The sequence below is a fragment of the Gadus morhua genome, chromosome 10 (genome assembly GCF_902167405.1).
Source record: "Gadus morhua chromosome 10, gadMor3.0, whole genome shotgun sequence".
NCBI lineage: Eukaryota > Metazoa > Chordata > Actinopteri > Gadiformes > Gadidae > Gadus > Gadus morhua.
In genome coordinates, this window is record NC_044057.1 from 7,032,048 (window position 1) to 7,049,379 (window position 17,332).

Here is a 17,332-nt window from a genome sequence, read left to right on the forward strand (position 1 = left end):
TTAATGTGTATTTCTCTCATACATTTTGTCATTATTAAAGAGAGGCCTGATTCTCAGATATGCAGGTTGGATGGCTACGGTGTAGGTCTGGGAATAACTTCAGGCCAAAATCTTGCAAGCGAGCCGCTGGGTGCAGGTGCAACGAGATGGAGCATTTGCTGAGTCATTTCCTGTAGGGCTGGAGCCACAGGTTGAAGCGTATGCGTCCTTTGAGACCCCCTTTGATATATAAGAGACCTCAAAGTAAAGCTTACTTAAATGTTGTCGACCCAGTCACCTATTGCATCACTTCCTTTAGGGCTTCGGCCTCCTAATTGATCATTGTAGTATAATTGAATGCCCTCTTTCATATATATGATACCTCCACCACTGGGACGTGGCAACAATTCTCCAAATCCATATGGGGAGGGGGGGGGGGGTGATGCTTGTGGACAGTAGGGTTGTACACTAGACATAAATAGGAAGAAAACTCAGGAGAAGGAATGACCTCTCATAAATATTTATTTAATAAATTGTTTCAAATAACCCTGCCTCGTTAAATCAATGAGCTTGGTGATTTGCTTTCAAAAATAGGTTATAGAAGAAGTCTAAACTGCAGAAAATAAAAACATCCAAGCTGCCTTTTAAGGATACCTTGGAATATCCGTCTATTTTCTAACCATCGGACCAAATCGGACCAAATCGCCAATGTTGAAGTTGAATGATAATGAATTAATTTATTCTTTATTCTGCCTTAGTATTTATTTATTTATTTATTTGGCAGCGAAATGCAGTGTGTGTGTGTGCGTGTGTGTGTGTGTGTGTGTGTGTGTGTGTGTGTGTGTGTGTGTGTGTGTGTGTGTGTGTGTGTGTGTGTGTGTGTGTGTGTGTGTGTGTGTGTGTGTGTGTGTGTGTGTGTATAACACGCTATATTATGTTGAAATGCGACGTAATCCAGTGTTTTTGGCGACTGGGTTGGCTCTCAGATATACGTGTTTCTAACAAGATGATATCATTAAAAGTTACATAAAATAACGGTTTAATGACACAAAAGCAGGAAACACGTGAGCTGCATTTCCCATTCAGATAATAAAGATTAATAAAGATCATACACATTCACTGACTGAAGATTATTCAAGGGAAAAGTACATTTCTTGCTAGAAATGTCATTAGAAACACGTTTAATGGTGAATTTGTCCTAAAATATTGCATCTCCCATTCAGTTAATGCTGGGTTTTGCGAATCATATGCACGCGAAATGGACGTATCCGCCCTCCACAGTAGTTAATGCTGGGTTTTGCGTATCGTATGCACACGAAATGGTCTTTTGGCGTATGTACTGCACGCCTTTTGAAAGTGTCAAACCGTGCGATCTGTGCGCATATTGGTGAGACTGGAAAAGCTGTCATATTCTTAGTTATCAAAATATCCTAAAAACGATCCAATAGGAAAGATGCTCACAGCGTCTATTAGAGACGTAGTGAGGCACCCCCCCATTCCGTATGCAGAAGACGCCGAAGGGTACCTAGCACCAAGCTAGGTATCAAGCACCTCCAGATCAACAGATGTCAATAACGCCGTGTTCTCTTCCTCTCTTCTCCCGCTTCCAAAAAGGTCTTGACCACAACACCCAAAACGACTAAGGCCCCGACTGATACTGCGGCAGCCCCGACTGCCTGGTGCACCTGTGGTGGGAGGTTCGGGGACAAGGAGAGCGCAGGGACTTTAGTGGTTAACAAAGACAACCATCACACACCAGCATAACACTACGTCGAAGGAAAACCCAAACCTAGAACCACTTATTTAAGATGAAATCTAAACAAATCTCCACGAAACAGATAAATAGCCGTTATTTGGCCATAATAGCTGTTATTTATTAGGTTATGAGTAATAGCTTAATGTGTCATGAAGTGAACTGGATTCACATGAATCTGTATCTGAAACAGAATTTGCATTTCCATGAATTGGACTTTGAATAAGCATAAGTCTTCAATCTAATATCTGTCAGGAATAAACCTGACATACATTTATTATTGCTCTTTATGATTGGTTTAAAATAGTTTGATGTGACATGTCACTTACAAAAAATAGGATAATCCCTATTGTTTGGATCCCAGTAGGGAAATGTAGGATACCATGCAAACAATGGCAATTATACTATATGCCATGAATTGTGTTTCATACTCTCATGTGTGGGTTCTGTCTCCAAAGTTATCCCCGCAACCACTTAATGATAAAATATATGTATAAAACACAAATGCAAAAGCAGTGCCATTCTGCAAGGCTTGGGGCAAAGACATGATGCTACATCATTATGGAGTTAGAATCATGCCAAAAAAAAACACACACACAAAACGTGTTTTACTCACGCACAACGATTCACACACACACAAAACGTGCTTTACTCACGCAAAACGATTCACTCACAAACTCAGTGTGGTTTGCAAATACAAAACATCATTCACAAACTAATGCATTTTGCTTCAGAAACAAATACAGTATGTTTTACACATACAAAGAAACCTATTTCTTCAAATACAAAAGAATATCCTCCAAGCACAAACTAAAATCTTTCTAGTACAAAAAACTACAAGTACGGAAATCTGAAAGTTGCGCGTGGATCTGAAGGCATTTGCGCGTGGATCAGCAAGGCGGAAAAATTGTGCCAAAAGTCACGTGACAAACAAATGTCCTGTGATTCACACTACACAACAGCAGAAGGCGCTGTTGAGTCAGCTTAAGGCCGCCAGGACGATCGCCATAGTAACACGGTAAATAAATGGCAAAAAATAGGCTGAGAACGAATTCGCATTTGCGATATGTTCAATAAAACGTAATCACGGACAAAATATGTTTTTCAGAAAAACGTATTTGAGAATGCCGAATAGTTATCTGGGAACATAATTTTGATGAGATAGGGTTGCTCTCTCACTTGTCAAAAAAAGCGGATGGACGTGGTCAACGTAGCAACGACCTCAGCTACCCAACACTGATCAAAAAAATGATTGTTTCTCTCAATCAAAGCACAAAACAGGACAACTGATGTCCATAGCCTTAACCCATACATGTTGTGTAATTAACAAGGACACGTTGGTGTAGTTGTGTTGAGTAATGTCACAGATTTCGCCGTTAATGTGCAGCCATAGGGTCTTCCGTTAGCCAATGGGATGAATGCTCATAGCTTCATATATTGCCATGGAGGGATTAGGACTACATTGTAACGAGTTGGAATACCCCATGCGTCGAAAAAAGAAGCACAAGGGTACCCTTTTGCGTCAGAAGCTGAAGCCAAAGTCACTGAATATTCGTCAAAAATCGACGCGCTCTGAGAATGTGTTGCAAATAAAGATTTTGGGGAGAAAAAAAGCTCAAACTGAAACTGACTCAACAGCTGCTGTTGTGTAGTGTGAATAAAAGTCACAATAAAAGTGAATAAAAGTCACGTGACTTTTGGCACTAATTTTCCGCGTTGCTGTTCCACGCGCAAATGCCTTCAGATCCACGCGTAACTTTCAAATTTCCGTACTTGTAGAATTGTTTTTTGTACTTGAAAGATTTTAGTTTGTACTTGGAGGATATTTTTTTTTAATTGAAGAAATATGTTTCTTTGTATGTGTAAAACATACTGTATTTGTTTCTGAAGCAAAATGCACTAGTTTGTGAATGATGTTTTGTATTTGCAAACCACACTGAGTGTGTGTGTGAATCGTTGTGCGTGAGTAAAACACGTTTTGTGTGTGAATCGTTGTGCGTGAGTAAAACACGTTCTATTTCATGTAGGCTACGCCGTCTAGGCTTCGCCTTATGGGCTTGAAAATTTCAAACTATGCACCAATCAGCGTGGGCACCGGCCACATTTCCCACGGTATCGTGTCTATATTACGCGGTGTATACCGTCGCTCATCCTCCCTTTTCTTTCAGCACTTGCGCTTATCAGCGGAAAATCGAGAATACATTAAGATGACTTCGACAAAACGGTTCTCCCAAGCCGTTGGCAGCGGCTCGGGCGAGGCCTTGGACAAACGGCCCTCTTCAGGGCCACCTGAGAGCGCTCCTGGAGCTAGGTCCTTTTCAGGACCCCTATGCGCCTGCTGTCCCGCCTCCCTGGCACCGGGTGACGGGCACTTGGCGTGCTTTCGGTGCCTCGGCACCAACCACGCCGCGGCTGCTATGGCGGCCCCCGTCTCCTGTGTCGCCTGCCGGGAGCTGCCTGAAGAGGGGATCCTCTCCAGGCATCTCTTCTTTTCTCCTGCGGTGGACCTCGCTGATGCCATCGACTGGACGATGGCATCATCGACACCGACGCCGACGCCTCCATGGACGACGTCTTCGGTGACTCGGCGTCCGGTTTTTCCCGCTCCCGGGTTACAACCGCCACCGTCGTCCAACGTGGGAAACCGCGCCGGATGGCCGATCTCTTCTGGGGATCATGGGTGAGGCGGCAGCCATCAAGGGGATTCCCATGCCTCTCGTCCCCGTATCTGATGATATGCAGGGCGAGTGCTTTCGCACCCTATCTTCTTCTCGGCGGGCTACCCAGTGCCCCCTGTTCCCGCCTGTGCAGCACCTGTTCACTGCTGCCGGTGGGGACCCTTCGACCCTGAAGGCCCCGGTGAAAATCCTTCACGGATTTCACCAACGTGGAGGGGTGGGCCGATACTCAGGGGAGGGGGATCCCTCGCCTGGAGCCTCCCCTGGCAGCGCTTCTCTGTCCGGGCGCCAGATGGCGCCCTAACGAAAAGCCGCTGCCCCCCGACCGCCTCCAGAGACAGATTGTCGGCGGTGCGTTCTACCATCGTGGTTGGACAACACGTTGAGATGGGGCCATCCCATACAGTTCAAGCGTCGTCCCCCACCCTTTATGGGGTTGGTGGAGACCACGCTACGGGACCCGGCTGCGAGCACGGCTCTGGCAGCAGAGGTGGCCCGTCTCTTGGTGAAGGGGGCCATCACTGTCGTTCCCCCCCCACGAGTCTCACCTAGGGTTTTATTCCCGCTACTTCCTGGTTTCCAAGAAGTCAGGGGAAAAGAGACCTATTCTGGATCTTCGCGTGTTCAACAGATTCGTTGCCACAAGGAAGTTCAGAATGCTCACTGTCGGAGCGTTGTTCCGGTGTGTGAGAGAGGGCGATTGGTTCACATCCCTGGATCAAAAGGATGCTTACTTCCACGTCCCTGTTCGGCAGGCGCACAGGAAGTTTCTCCGCTTTGCCTTTATGGGGATGGCGTACGAGTACCAGTGTCTGCCGTTCGGCTACTCCCTGGCTCCGCGCACCTTCTCAAAGTGTGTGGAGACGGCGTTGGAACCGCTCAGGCGTCAGGGAAAGAGGATTCTCTTCTACCTAGACGACCTGCTTATTCTGAGCAACTCAGAGGAGACCGCGAGAAGGGACACCATGTTGGTGATAAACCATCTCTCCTTCCTGGGATTTGCCATCAACTGGGAGAAGAGCTCCCCGCTCCCCAGCCGGCAGACAGTCTACTCAGGGCTTTGCCTAGACTCAGCCACCATGACTGCGATGCTTTCGCCTCCTCGGCGAGATGCCATCCTGTCGGCGCTCTCCCGTTTTCGCGTTCGCAGAAACGTGACCGCACTGTCCACCATGCGCCTGTTAGGGCTGATGGCAGCTGCCCACCCCGTGGTCCCCCTGGGTCTGCCTTTTATGCGCAGACTCCAGCGGTGTTTTGCTCGCCAACGGTTGGACCCCAGGCGACACAAGCTCAGGGTGCTCCTCGTTCCCCGTTCGGTGTCGCCAGACCTGGAATATTGGAAAAGACCCTCCGCCCTTCTCAGGGGTGTTCCCCTGGGCAGGGTGGCGTCCTACGTAGTGGTCTTCACGGACGCCTCGTTGACGGGTTGGGGAGGAACGTGCCTCTCTCACTCGGTCGGAGACGAGTGGCGAACGCCCCCTGCAGCACACATAAATGTGTTGGAGCTCGACGCTGTGAGGAAAGTGCTGTTGCATGTCATTCACCTGGTGCGCGGCCGCCACGTTCTGATCAGGACAGACAGCGTGTCGGCGTACATTAACAGACAGGGGGGAGTCCGCTCCCCTGCTCTCCACCGAAAGGCGGTCGAGCTCTGGCTTTGGGCTCATCAGTATCTCCTCAGTCTGAGAGCCCTGCATATCGCGGGCGCCCAGAACTTTGGGGCGGACCTCATGTCTCGAGGCGGTCCCCGCCGAGACGAGTGGCGGTTACATCCCGACACTGTCAGACTGATCTGGCAGAGGTTCGGGACGGCGCAGGTAGACCTCTTCGCGTCCAGGGAGAACACGCACTGCAGGTGGTGGTTCTCCCTCAGCCCTCGGGATCTCCCCCCGTTCGGGGTAGATGCGTTGGCACACACACCTTGGCCGCGGGCTCTCTTGTATGCGTTTCCCCCGCTCCAGCTGATCCTTCCTCTTCTGGAACGGGTCAGACAGGAGAGACTGTCCCTGATATTAGTGGCCCCGGAGAACCGATCAGCTCTGTGGTTTCCAGAGCTGGCCGCGCTCTCGCGGTCGGCGCCGTGGCCGGTACCATTTAGGCCGGATGCGCTTTCACAGGCCCACGGGACGGTGCACCACCCGCCCGATGTCTCGGGACGGCTGTTGGTTTGGCTCCTGAGAGGTTGATCCTGCAGGGCAAAGGTTTGCCTGAGACGGTTATCAACACTATTCAGAGTGCTCGTGTGCCTTCTACTTCTTCCCTCTATGTGGCGAAGTGGTGCGCCTTCTCTAATTGGTGTGATAGGAACCACACTGTCCCATCTCAATGCGAAGTGGGAAGCGTGCTTTCGTTTCTGCAAAACTTATTGGAGAAAGGTTTGGCCTTCTCCACTATCAAGGTCTATGCGACAGCCGTTTCGGCTGGCCATGCAGGCTGTGATGGTGGACCGATCATCAGCCATCAACTGGTCAAGAGATTCTTGCGTGGGGCTAGACGGGTTGGGCCTTGGTTTCTGCCAAGCGGGCCGGTGAGCTAACCGCTGTGTCTGTCAGCCCGAGTTGCTTGTTGCTAAACGAGGACAGCTCCTTCGCGTTGCTCAGACCTAATCCTGCGTTCCACCCGAAGAACATTAATAGTTATTTTCGGTCGAGGGATATTGTGCTAAAGGCTTTTCAACCCCCGCCTCATTCTAGTGAGGCGGAGTTGCATCTCCTGTGCCCGGTTCGGGCATTGGCTATGTACGTGATTCGCTCGGCCGCGTTCCGCACCATACAACAGTTGTTTGTGTGTTATAGCGACGCTAGCAGGGGCCGCGCTCTCTCAAAGCAGCGGTTTTCTCGCTGGATATGTGAGGGTGTTTGCTTAGCTTACTCTCGGCAGGGCTTGGCGCCACCGTTGGGCGTTAAAGCTCACTCCACACGGAGCGTGGCCGCTTCAACGGCTCTACTCAAGGGCGTTTCGGTGGAAGACATCTGCGCGGCTGCGTCATGGTCTTCCCCCGGCCCCTTTGTCCGTTTTAACATGTAAGACATGTCCAGGGGTTCACTCGGCAACTCTGTACTGGAGTCCGGGACCCCTTTTACGGCTTAAGAATATAGACATGTTCTTTAAAGCGGCGTGGTTGTATTTCCTCTCGCCGGCTGGCGAGTTGGACTTGACTAACAGTCTTACTCTCCCACCATTTTTCAAATGAAAAACAGGCTAGGGTTTTTTTTCTATTGGCCCGCCAATTGTCAGGTGGTTTTGTTTGCCAGTATGTTACTCCCGCCGTTTCTTTCAAATAAGAAACGGCCGAGAGAGACCCCTTATTGGAGAGCCGGATTCCGTAGCTCCGCCCCCGGTGGTAGCGGACCTAATGGAAACCGTGTTGCTCTGGATTTTCTTTTCCTTTTCATGGGTTCCATGAAGCACGGATTAGAGCCGGAGTCTTTATAGACTCACTTTTTTTTCTCTCTTGATCATTGCCTTGCTTGATCTAGGAGGAATTCGTTTTTTATTAAGCTGTTGTGTTTTACACTTCCTTGGCTTTTTGAGTCTTTAATGTGCTCTGGTGACTTAAGTCGTTTTGACTGGAGTCCAGCAGGAGTACGTTGATCAGGCTCCGCTAGACGGCGTAGCCTACATGAAATAGAACGATAGTTATGTTATTATAACTCTAGTTCTATGATTGTAGGCGTAGCCGTCTAGTTTCCCACCTGCTGTACCCTCCAAATGCTGAAAGAAAAGCGTGGAGGATGAGCGACGGTATACACCGCGTAATATAGACACGATACCGTGGGAAATGTGGGCGGTGCCCACGCTGATTGGTGCATAGTTTGAAATTTTCAGCGCGCGCGGGACAAGCCCATAAGGCGAAGCCTAGACGGCTACACCTACAATCATAGAACTAGAGTTATAATAACATAACTATCGCTTTTTGTGTGTGTGTGTGTGTGTGTGTGTGTGTGTGTGTGGGTGGGGGGTTTGACATGATTCTAACTCCATACATCATACCTGTCGAGACTGGGCCTTGCCGTAGCGCAGTTCGGTAGCAAAGTGCTCGCAGTTGCTCTGGAAGACACTGTAGGGCAACTCGGCGCCCACCAAGCGACGGGCCTCCTGCACCACCAGGTCGGCACGCCGGGGCTCACACTGGTCATCCAGGATGTTGTTGATCCTCCACTCGTCGGTCCCCACTACTTCCCAGAACCCAGCCCGCGCCACCAGGGCTCTATCGCAAACGATGGACATCATGCTGTAGGCTCCAGCCCCTGGGTTCTCCGCTACAGTCAATAGAGCACGAAAAGCGCTTAGTGAAGGATCCAATACAAATGTAATATTATCTTATTGAAGCTCATCTTATTCCAAGCTGATTTGCCTGGCTATGCACAGATTGTGTTGGGGTCCGCTTCTGGTGAAGGCTGTGTGTTCCGTGGAGTCACTCACAAGGCGGTGCCAAATGGACAACAAATCCATCGCCAATATAAACAGCCCAGTGCTGGTAGGAGCCACGGAAGATCTCTATCAGGTCTCCTGGCTGCGGCTTAACTCCAGACTAGATTTTTTTTTTTTTGCAGGGAGAAAGGATTATGGAAAAAGTTTTTAATATTTAGTATCAAGAAATACATGTTTTCTGTCGTGATGAATAGGGTCGTGTCCACAATGAAAGATGTATATCAGCTTTCCAGGCTGTGGGTACATTTGATGGTAATTAAACGTAGATATAATTGAGTTTGACATTACATTGAACAGTTTGGACTTACTCACCGCGGTTGACACCTCATTGCCCATTTTCCTTAAAGAAAATAAGTTGGCCATAAAAACAGAAATAACAAAGGGTTGAATATTAAAATGAGATCTCATCACACATTAATACTTCAAATAGCAAATCACGTTTTAGACTATTCTTATTGTATGTTTGTCATCACTTCTGTGCTACAGAAAAAACTTCAAATGTAACAACTTTGATGTCTTATTTCTTCTTAAGAACATCACGTATGGCAGCCTATGTCTGAACCTTAATTGTTGGCCTATTTATTTTTGAAAAGATTTGTTTATCTTACCTCTTTGCCTGTCAGTGAAAGTAGCCTACCAGAAATGCGTGATACTGAAGAGGAATGAGATATATATATGCGCAGGCAGGCATTCCTTTTCGTTTCGATTCGTTTCGTGGGAGCGGCTCGCTTTGGAGGAGGTGGAGGTTTCCGAACGTCACAGAACAATTCATCTTATCGTCTTCCCAACAGTGACTCAACGTGCCCATGAAACAAACACAAATCACCTTTGGCACTACTTTTCTCAGAAATAGACTAAGTTTAAATCCAACTTACTATATAGGCTACATCAATAAGGTGAATAGCCTAATAATCGATCACAAACACAGAATGTATACATTAATACAAGATAGCTGCTAGATACATGTAGCCTATTTCCGAAAAAAGATGCATCACACAATTTTCACATCAATCTTTATTGATATAAACAACGTTTTTCTTTTAAGTGTAAGAAAGAACAAACTTGTCAAATTTTACCACAAGTCTTACAGTTGAATGACTCTAGTAGACCATCAGTAAGATAAAAGTTTTCATGGGAAACTTGTTTCCAATACTTGTGCAGGAGTAACATATTATCATATTATGGTTGTTTCATGGGGAAGTCTGCAGTAAGAAAAACACTGGGCCAGCCTCCCTTTAAATAGATTGTATGGGAGTAATCTACTATTGGATAATAGATAATTATTATCTATACGCTATACAAATGTAATAAGTGTGGAGAAACATTGAGTAAACACGGTACCACTCTCCCCCAGTACAGCTGCAGTGTGCTGCCGTTACGGCTGCCAAGTTGCGAGGTGAACGAGTGGGTGGGCCTCTGGAGCTGCTGCTCCTTTTACGGTGAGTCCCAGGCTGGAGCACAGAGGAGAACCACGGGGAAATGCCATCATAGGAAAGTTATAGTTACACTTTCAGTTTCTATAACTGCTATTTGGTGGGTGTGCCTTTTCTCTGATCCCCTTGGGGCGGACAAAGGTAAAAGGATCCAGTTGAGGAGTCACCACTACGTCTCCCCAAATTATAATGGTCAATGATCTCTAATCCAATAATGTTTATCTAAAGGTGAGTTTCCTGTGTTCAGATCGAGTAGCAGAATGCATCAGGGGATCCCTGCTCCCTTGTGACCGGTTTACCCCAGGACGTGAATCCGTGTATGGTTCTTTTTGTTTTTTTTCTGATTTTGTTTTAAATCGGAATATTCAAAGAACGAACCATACACGGATTGAATTGAAGACGAAATTGTTGTTGTTGTGTTTGAAACTGGCGCGAGGGTTCTTCTGCGCGCCTAACCTGACGCTTGATCATTGTGTGGTGGTTCAACCTTCAACGCGTCAACGCGCCAACGCAGCTAGATGAGTCCAGGTCCATGCAAGTGAACGGAGCGTTCCCTCTTCGTCATAAGTATCAACCCAAACATCCTTCACATTCACCGAGCGAACATTATGAGAGTAAAATGCACATTTCTCGCTAAAAAATCTTTCCATAAACGCATTTAATGGCGTGACTATGTTACTATTTCCACCCAGAATAAAGAAAGATGTCGGCCGTATGCTTCTGTCCAAGCTCACTAGCGGAGACGTTTGCAGTGACGTCATGACGTTGCTCACGCCGGCTCCATGGCTGGCTCTGGCCGGTGTGAAACCAACTGGTTCTTAAGTGGGATAAGGCTGGAACCTGTTTGGAACTGGCCCTAGCACAGGGGCGGATCTACTGGGGTGGCATGGGGTGGCAACTGCCACCCTAAAAAAAGCCTTGCCACCCCAGCGCAAAACTCTTTTCTTTTTTTCTTTTTTTTTGCTTTTACAAGACATTTACAAAAGCGAGTTTCAAAAGTCAGACTTCAAGTGAATGCAACCAGGAAATATTGCCCCATCCCGCCTGCCCCCCCCCCCCCCCCCCCCCTCCCCGAGACTCCCGCCGGCACTGATTTTGAATACAAGGAAGGCACGAGAGTCCTCCAAACGAACGATAGCGATTGGTTATGGCATATCCAGAGTGGCACTGGGCAGATCCAATCATTTTAAACTTCAACAGACACCCGCCTTCAAGTGAGTTAACGTTTGTCAATTGATTAGGTCCAGACTCTCTGTACAAATGAAAGGAAATGAAGTGAAGTAGGCCTACGAGAGTCTGGTAGAACCAGGCTAGATTAACCGTCTATCTATGAAGAAATTATAATAATTAGAAAAGAGCAGGGCTGTGTATTACAGAAACATCATAGTTAAAGACTTAAGTTAAGATTGGAATGCCTTATAGCTGCATAGCAGGCGCGTGCCGTATGGGCAGGTGGGGCGGCGAACTCCTTGCAAAAGCATTCTCCCAAAAAAATAGTTCCTCAGTAAATCATTGCTCCAAGTTTATTTTTAATAATGTGATTGTCACATTCAGGCGCGTCGTTAGACCTGGGCATTCGGGGCTATAGCCCCGGATCTTTTGGGATCAGCCCCGGATCTCAGCCGTAAAAAAAAATAAAATAAAAATATATATATATATGTATATATATACATATATATAGCTGCTTTCATACACGTAAGTACTGGCTGCTCTTCTGAATATATGCTGCATCGTTGCAGCAACATTGAAGACGATCGCGTTGACTTCTGCGGTCTGTTCTGCCTCCATGCTGTCTGCGTCAAACCAAAACAAACCTGAGTGACAGCGGCCGCACTTATCCCGCCTCCTGCAAATGTACGTAATATCCCTCCCCTTGCAATGCCGGCGCTGGCACTGGCCGCGGGAGCAAGATGTTATTCAAACAAAAATGCATCGTTTTATTCTTTCATTACACAATTTCTTTCATTCTTATAAATAAAAAAATAATATAAATAGGCCTACATATATAAATCTAGCCAACTTGTCAATCAGAATTAGTCTTGTCTTGTCTCTCTAGTGGTTGTTCATTCTAAAGCACTACAATCTTTTGAGAAGCAAATGGTTGCAGCCTCTATAGGCTTACTGTGGCGCTGATGTGAGTACTGTATGCATGCAATACTACTACTCATAGTAAGAATCGGAGAGGGTTGAGAAACAGTGGGTTGACAATCCATTCTGGTACCTCATTTTGAAAATCCCCAAAAAAGAAACTTCACATAGGACTTTCAATTTTTAATACATTGCTTTGGAGGTTTTCAATCTAACATCCCACTGGTTTGATTTTACCTAAGAGAAAAATGTTTATTTTTTAAAGCATCCACAGCAGCCATAATAATGAGATTATGAGACAATGAGAATGAAGCGGCAACAGTGTGACTGTGCAGAGTGAGAGAGATGGCTTCAATGGATGACCAGGGATTGGTGTGGTGGCGTTACCCAGGAAGGGCGGCTGTAGTTAACTGCAAGCAACAGAACATGAATAGTGAAGTGGAGGAAGGAGTCGAAATGAGACTTCATTAACAGATTCATGTACAGCTCAGATTTATATGGCGATAAGCTTCTTAAACAACGTGCATACAGCATAAGCAAGTAACAGAAACAGTCTGGGAAGATTATTTTTTCATTATTTAAATCTACATCCTGGTTACACGTCGCGCGATAGCGCATATCATTTCATGCAAGCGAGTGTTTACTTCCTGGTTACAGGTCGCGCGATAGCACATATCATCTCATGCGATCTTAAAGAGAACTTGACGTGTTTAGGAACAGTTTAGGAATGCATATTCCGGGAAAACATAAGAACTCTGAAATGCTGACTAAATATAAAGCATGTTTTTATCTGTAACATTAAACCTACACTGACAATAAGTAATAACTTAAAATGAAACATAAAAGCAGACCACTACTTACTTGCCGTTGCCTGGCTGGGGGAGAAAGGTCCGTCGGAGCAGCGATGGCTTCTTGACATCGGGTAGGTGCACGCAGGCTATATCTATAGCTATTCTAATGTCTTATTTTTGCCCTGGCGCTCGGCATAGGCGACCTATGTGTTGGGGGCGCCCTTAATTAATTAATCGATACATTAATTAATAATTAATTAATTAATTAATTATTTAATTAATTAAGATACCGTAGCAGCAGGAGTCAGGATGGTGCTCCCCCCCGGGCTAAAGCCCCGGATGTTTTCAATTGCTAACGACGCGCCTGGTCACATTAACTATCTATAGTTTCTGTAGGCTTTCCGACTATTTTTGTTCTGTTGATATCAAATTGGTGGTGGCGATTCTAGTTGAGTTTTCATGCAATGAGGGGCGGCGGAGCTCAACGACCGCGTCCCTCCGTATGTTTCTCGCATAACTCTGCAGGCTGCAATAAGAATTGCAATCGCGCTAACAAACACAAACCCTTCTACACTCAGCTGGTATTCCTGACCGTTAACTTCATGTGCCTCCTTTTGTATCAACAGTCATTCGATTTGATTATATTAAACTTTATTGTCATTGAACCAGTAACAGGTACTTGGACAACAAAATGCAAGTCATCTTCTGTAAATTATTTACAAATGGCCATCTCTAATCTACTTGGTTGCACACCTGTCTGAACTTTTATAAACCAATATAAGTCATCAATAATTAATAATAAAACAAGCTTCACATGAAGAGCCAAAAAAATAATAAGGTAAACCCAAAAGGTCTTAAATACTTAGAAATTAAAGATATAAAAAAAGAAAGAGGGAAATCTTTGATAGCACTTCCCCTGAATCCCCATTTGGCTCTTCCAAGCATGCAGGTAATACACTCTACTTTGGGAGTTATTCTATGTCACCGCACTTCGAGGGTGGCATTGTATGTAAATTATTGGAATCGGTGAATAAAGTGATATTTGCACTCAAGTTGGACTGATGATTGACATCTGATAGGAATATCTCATGGACCAATACCAACTTATTGTTAACTAAAGTACATATACTCTCTTTGCATATATTTTTAGCCCCATGCCCCTGCGGTTGTAATAGTGCAGGTGTTTGTTGTAAGGCAGGTTGATTTTGTAATTATTCAGTAATAATTTATTACATTTAGTCTGAAACCTTTTATGTTTAAATGTATGTATGAATTTGCAACATTAGAGTGAGGCAAAATTAATTTTCCCATTCCGCAATATAATAGGCATAACTCTGTTATCCTCAGTCCTCGTTTGTCATCTTCCACTCTGTAATTTCTCCTTTTGTCTGATGTAGTTTCCCCTCAGGCACATGGGTGGATTACTGCACGGGCACACCGGGCACATGCCCAGGGGCCCAAGGGCTCAGCCCTGAGCCGCCCCACAAGTTACTAACAGTGGGGCCCAGGGTCCCACAAGTTACTAACAGTGGGGCCCTGGACAGGGGTGGACTGGGACAAAAATTCAGCCCTAGCATTTTCTGTCCAGACCAGCCCACTACATTATAAGCACTAGGGGTGGGACGAGACAAACAGGAAGAACCCTGTATGTACTTGATTAAAACAATTTAATCAAATACATACATACAACAATCATTAAATTGTTTTAATCAAGTACATACATCCAAATAATAGTACAGCACTGCAAATAGCAGTTGTTGCTTTTTTTTGTTTTTGTTTTTCAAGTTTGTGTCTCTTGTGCTGCTGACAAGTGTGTGCTGCTGGAGAAACCTGAACAGGAAGTTAACAGACATGCTGCGGTCGCTGCATCTCCAACCCCATACCTACGCATCTACAAAACCCTTCTTAAATATCACACTTGATCCAACGCTAAATTCTCTCTTGCAGTTTTTAGTCTGTGAATGTGAAAATCTTTCGGTGTAAGCCCAGCATTAGTTAAAACCAGACTCGGAAAATAATAACAAAATATCCTGACAAAAATCTAAATAGAAACATATTACAGACAGTAGCAGCATTAGAGCTGAAACTCATTTTCTTTCAACTGTGACTCAGTCATTGTGAAACCATAAATAGAGAATTGAATTTTTTTTATCTGTAGCTGCGAGAAAAAGTCTAAGAGATGAATTACAGGTCTGAACAGATATGCATTCTCATATTAGACAATAGACTTTTTCACACAGCCATAGATAAAAACAAAAAATATAAATGTATGGTTATATTTAGGGCAATATATATATTGCCCTATCCTCGTCCGCAGCCAGCTACACTCCTCACCAAATTCATGACCTGCAAGAAACAGCAAACAGAACTTGTACTCAGTATCTGTGTACTGAGTGACAAGTATATGTAGCCATGTAGACTTTTTGTGACATAGTGACACTTAGTGAACAAATTTGTCTGTCATGAAGGATGACTTAAGTCTCAAAAGAGCCCTAAGGCCCACCTGCATAACTGTTAATTGAACTTAAAAGAAATGCAGATGTTTGAAATGAAAATCATCAATATGAAAATCTTCAACCAGGAAATAAACCTTTGTTTCAATCTGAGACGAAACAAGTTGCGTAGTAAACTCGCAAAGTCAAGACCTCTCTCTCTCTCTCTCTCTCTCTCTCTCTCTCTCTCTCTCTCTCTCTCTCTCTCTCTCTCTCTCTCTCTCTCTCTCTCTCTCTCTCTCTCTCTCTCTCTCTCTCTCTCTCTCTCTCTCTCTCTCTCTCTCTCTCTCTCTCTACCTGTTTGACAGGAGATGATGGTAGCAGAGAATATAAAGAGACATTTATGAATTACCAATTGTCATTTTATCACACATATAGTATGTTTCTTCACATAATCCTTTAAACATATACATATTGCATTCCTCTCACCACATTAAATAGTCATCACCTCAGTAAACAATAAATGAATTGAAAGATAACAATAAATTCAATGGCAAATATTGCAAATTAAACAAATTATTTCCTATTGGTTTACGTGTATTTTGTGCTAAAATTCAAAGTATCTCATCTGTATTTACAATACAGCATGATTCTGCGTCTCCATTTACAGCTCATTAGTCCATGTCAATGTTTACTGATGCTATGGCAACAAGAGACTGCTGACGTTAGAAGCTGTTAGCAATGCTAAATCATGTTGATTTTGTTTAAATATGCCGAATTGTGATATTATGGGTTATTGTTCGGGGCCGGTTGCACCAACTGGGCGTAACTAAGCCTGGTCGTAACTGCTAAGTAGGTCTTAGTTACGACCTGACGTTAGAAAGGCGGCTGCATGCTTCAGCGTTGGTGTTACGTTGTTGCGCAAAATTTACTCAAAGCAATTCATGCTCCCTTTTAGGTTGCGCGTGTTGCGCGTGTTGCCAAGCAATTTACCGCCAGAACAGTAGGTGGAGTAATATGTGGAGTAAAGTTTTTTGTTGAAGACGACCTCGAGAATGACGTCTTTGTCTGTGGGAGTCGTTGGTTTGTTTATGTGCCAAAGTTTGATGATCTCCTTTCGCGAGTCATCCGATATCTTCCCGACTCTCACCAAAACCGGCCCTTGTCAGGGAGCAGCTGGCAGATCATTTTTTGTCAGATGCTGGCGTGTTTCCCCACCAGTACTATGTGCTACGATTGGGTATGCGCACTGACCAATAAATATATATACATTGGTCACTTGGAAGCATGACTTTTGATTCATTAGTTATCATGTTACACAAGTTACCTAATTTGGTTTACGTCAAACTCATTAATTCATATCCATATAAAATGTTTATACAACAGCTACTGCCTTGACAGATGAATGAATTATTTAAGTGTAGGCCTATAGCCAAAGGCTTTAAGCTATAGCGCATAATGTCCACATAAATTATATGATAGGCAGCATTATTAGAGAAATGGGGTTTATTTATCAAATACAGAAAATAGTCCCGCCATACACGCACACATTTTTCATTCACTACACACTCACGCTTTCAAATTTCATTCACTCAAAGAGGCTACTGAACTTATGTTTCACACAGAACATGAACACTTATGTTTCACATTGAACGTGAACACAAAACATTACGTAATTATTTCAAATAGGCTAACACTAAATCAAATAAGGCCAGTAGGCCTAATAGAACGAATATCGGGTGAC

At 44.9% G+C, this 17,332-nt stretch overlaps 1 protein-coding gene across 1 annotated transcript; it reads right to left on the reverse strand.

The window, feature by feature from the left end:
* Nucleotides 1-1,249: 1,249 nt before the first annotated feature.
* LOC115552614 (phospholipase A and acyltransferase 3-like) lies at nt 1,250-9,798 on the reverse strand. The gene is made up of 5 exons (XM_030368862.1): nt 9,453-9,798; nt 9,157-9,184; nt 8,836-8,944; nt 8,404-8,672; nt 1,250-1,664 (listed from the first exon to the last, which is right to left on the reverse strand). The coding sequence occupies exons 2-5, from the start codon at nt 9,178-9,180 to the stop codon at nt 1,548-1,550; spliced, it is 519 nt and encodes a 172-aa protein (XP_030224722.1). The 5' UTR covers nt 9,181-9,184; nt 9,453-9,798; the 3' UTR covers nt 1,250-1,547.
* Nucleotides 9,799-17,332: the final 7,534 nt, after the last annotated feature.

Bases quoted from the DNA above. Each gene is read 5' to 3' on its own strand.
- LOC115552614 (XM_030368862.1), bottom strand. From the start codon at position 9,180: ATGGGCAATGAGGTGTCAACCGCG. The intron at 8,945-9,156 runs GTGAGTAAGTCC...AAAAAAATCTAG, and splicing joins GCAATGAGGTGTCAACCGCG to TCTGGAGTTAAGCCGCAGCC. The intron at 1,665-8,403 runs GTATGATGTATG...CTCCCACCACAG, and splicing joins GCAAGGCCCAGTCTCGACAG to GTGCACCAGGCAGTCGGGGC.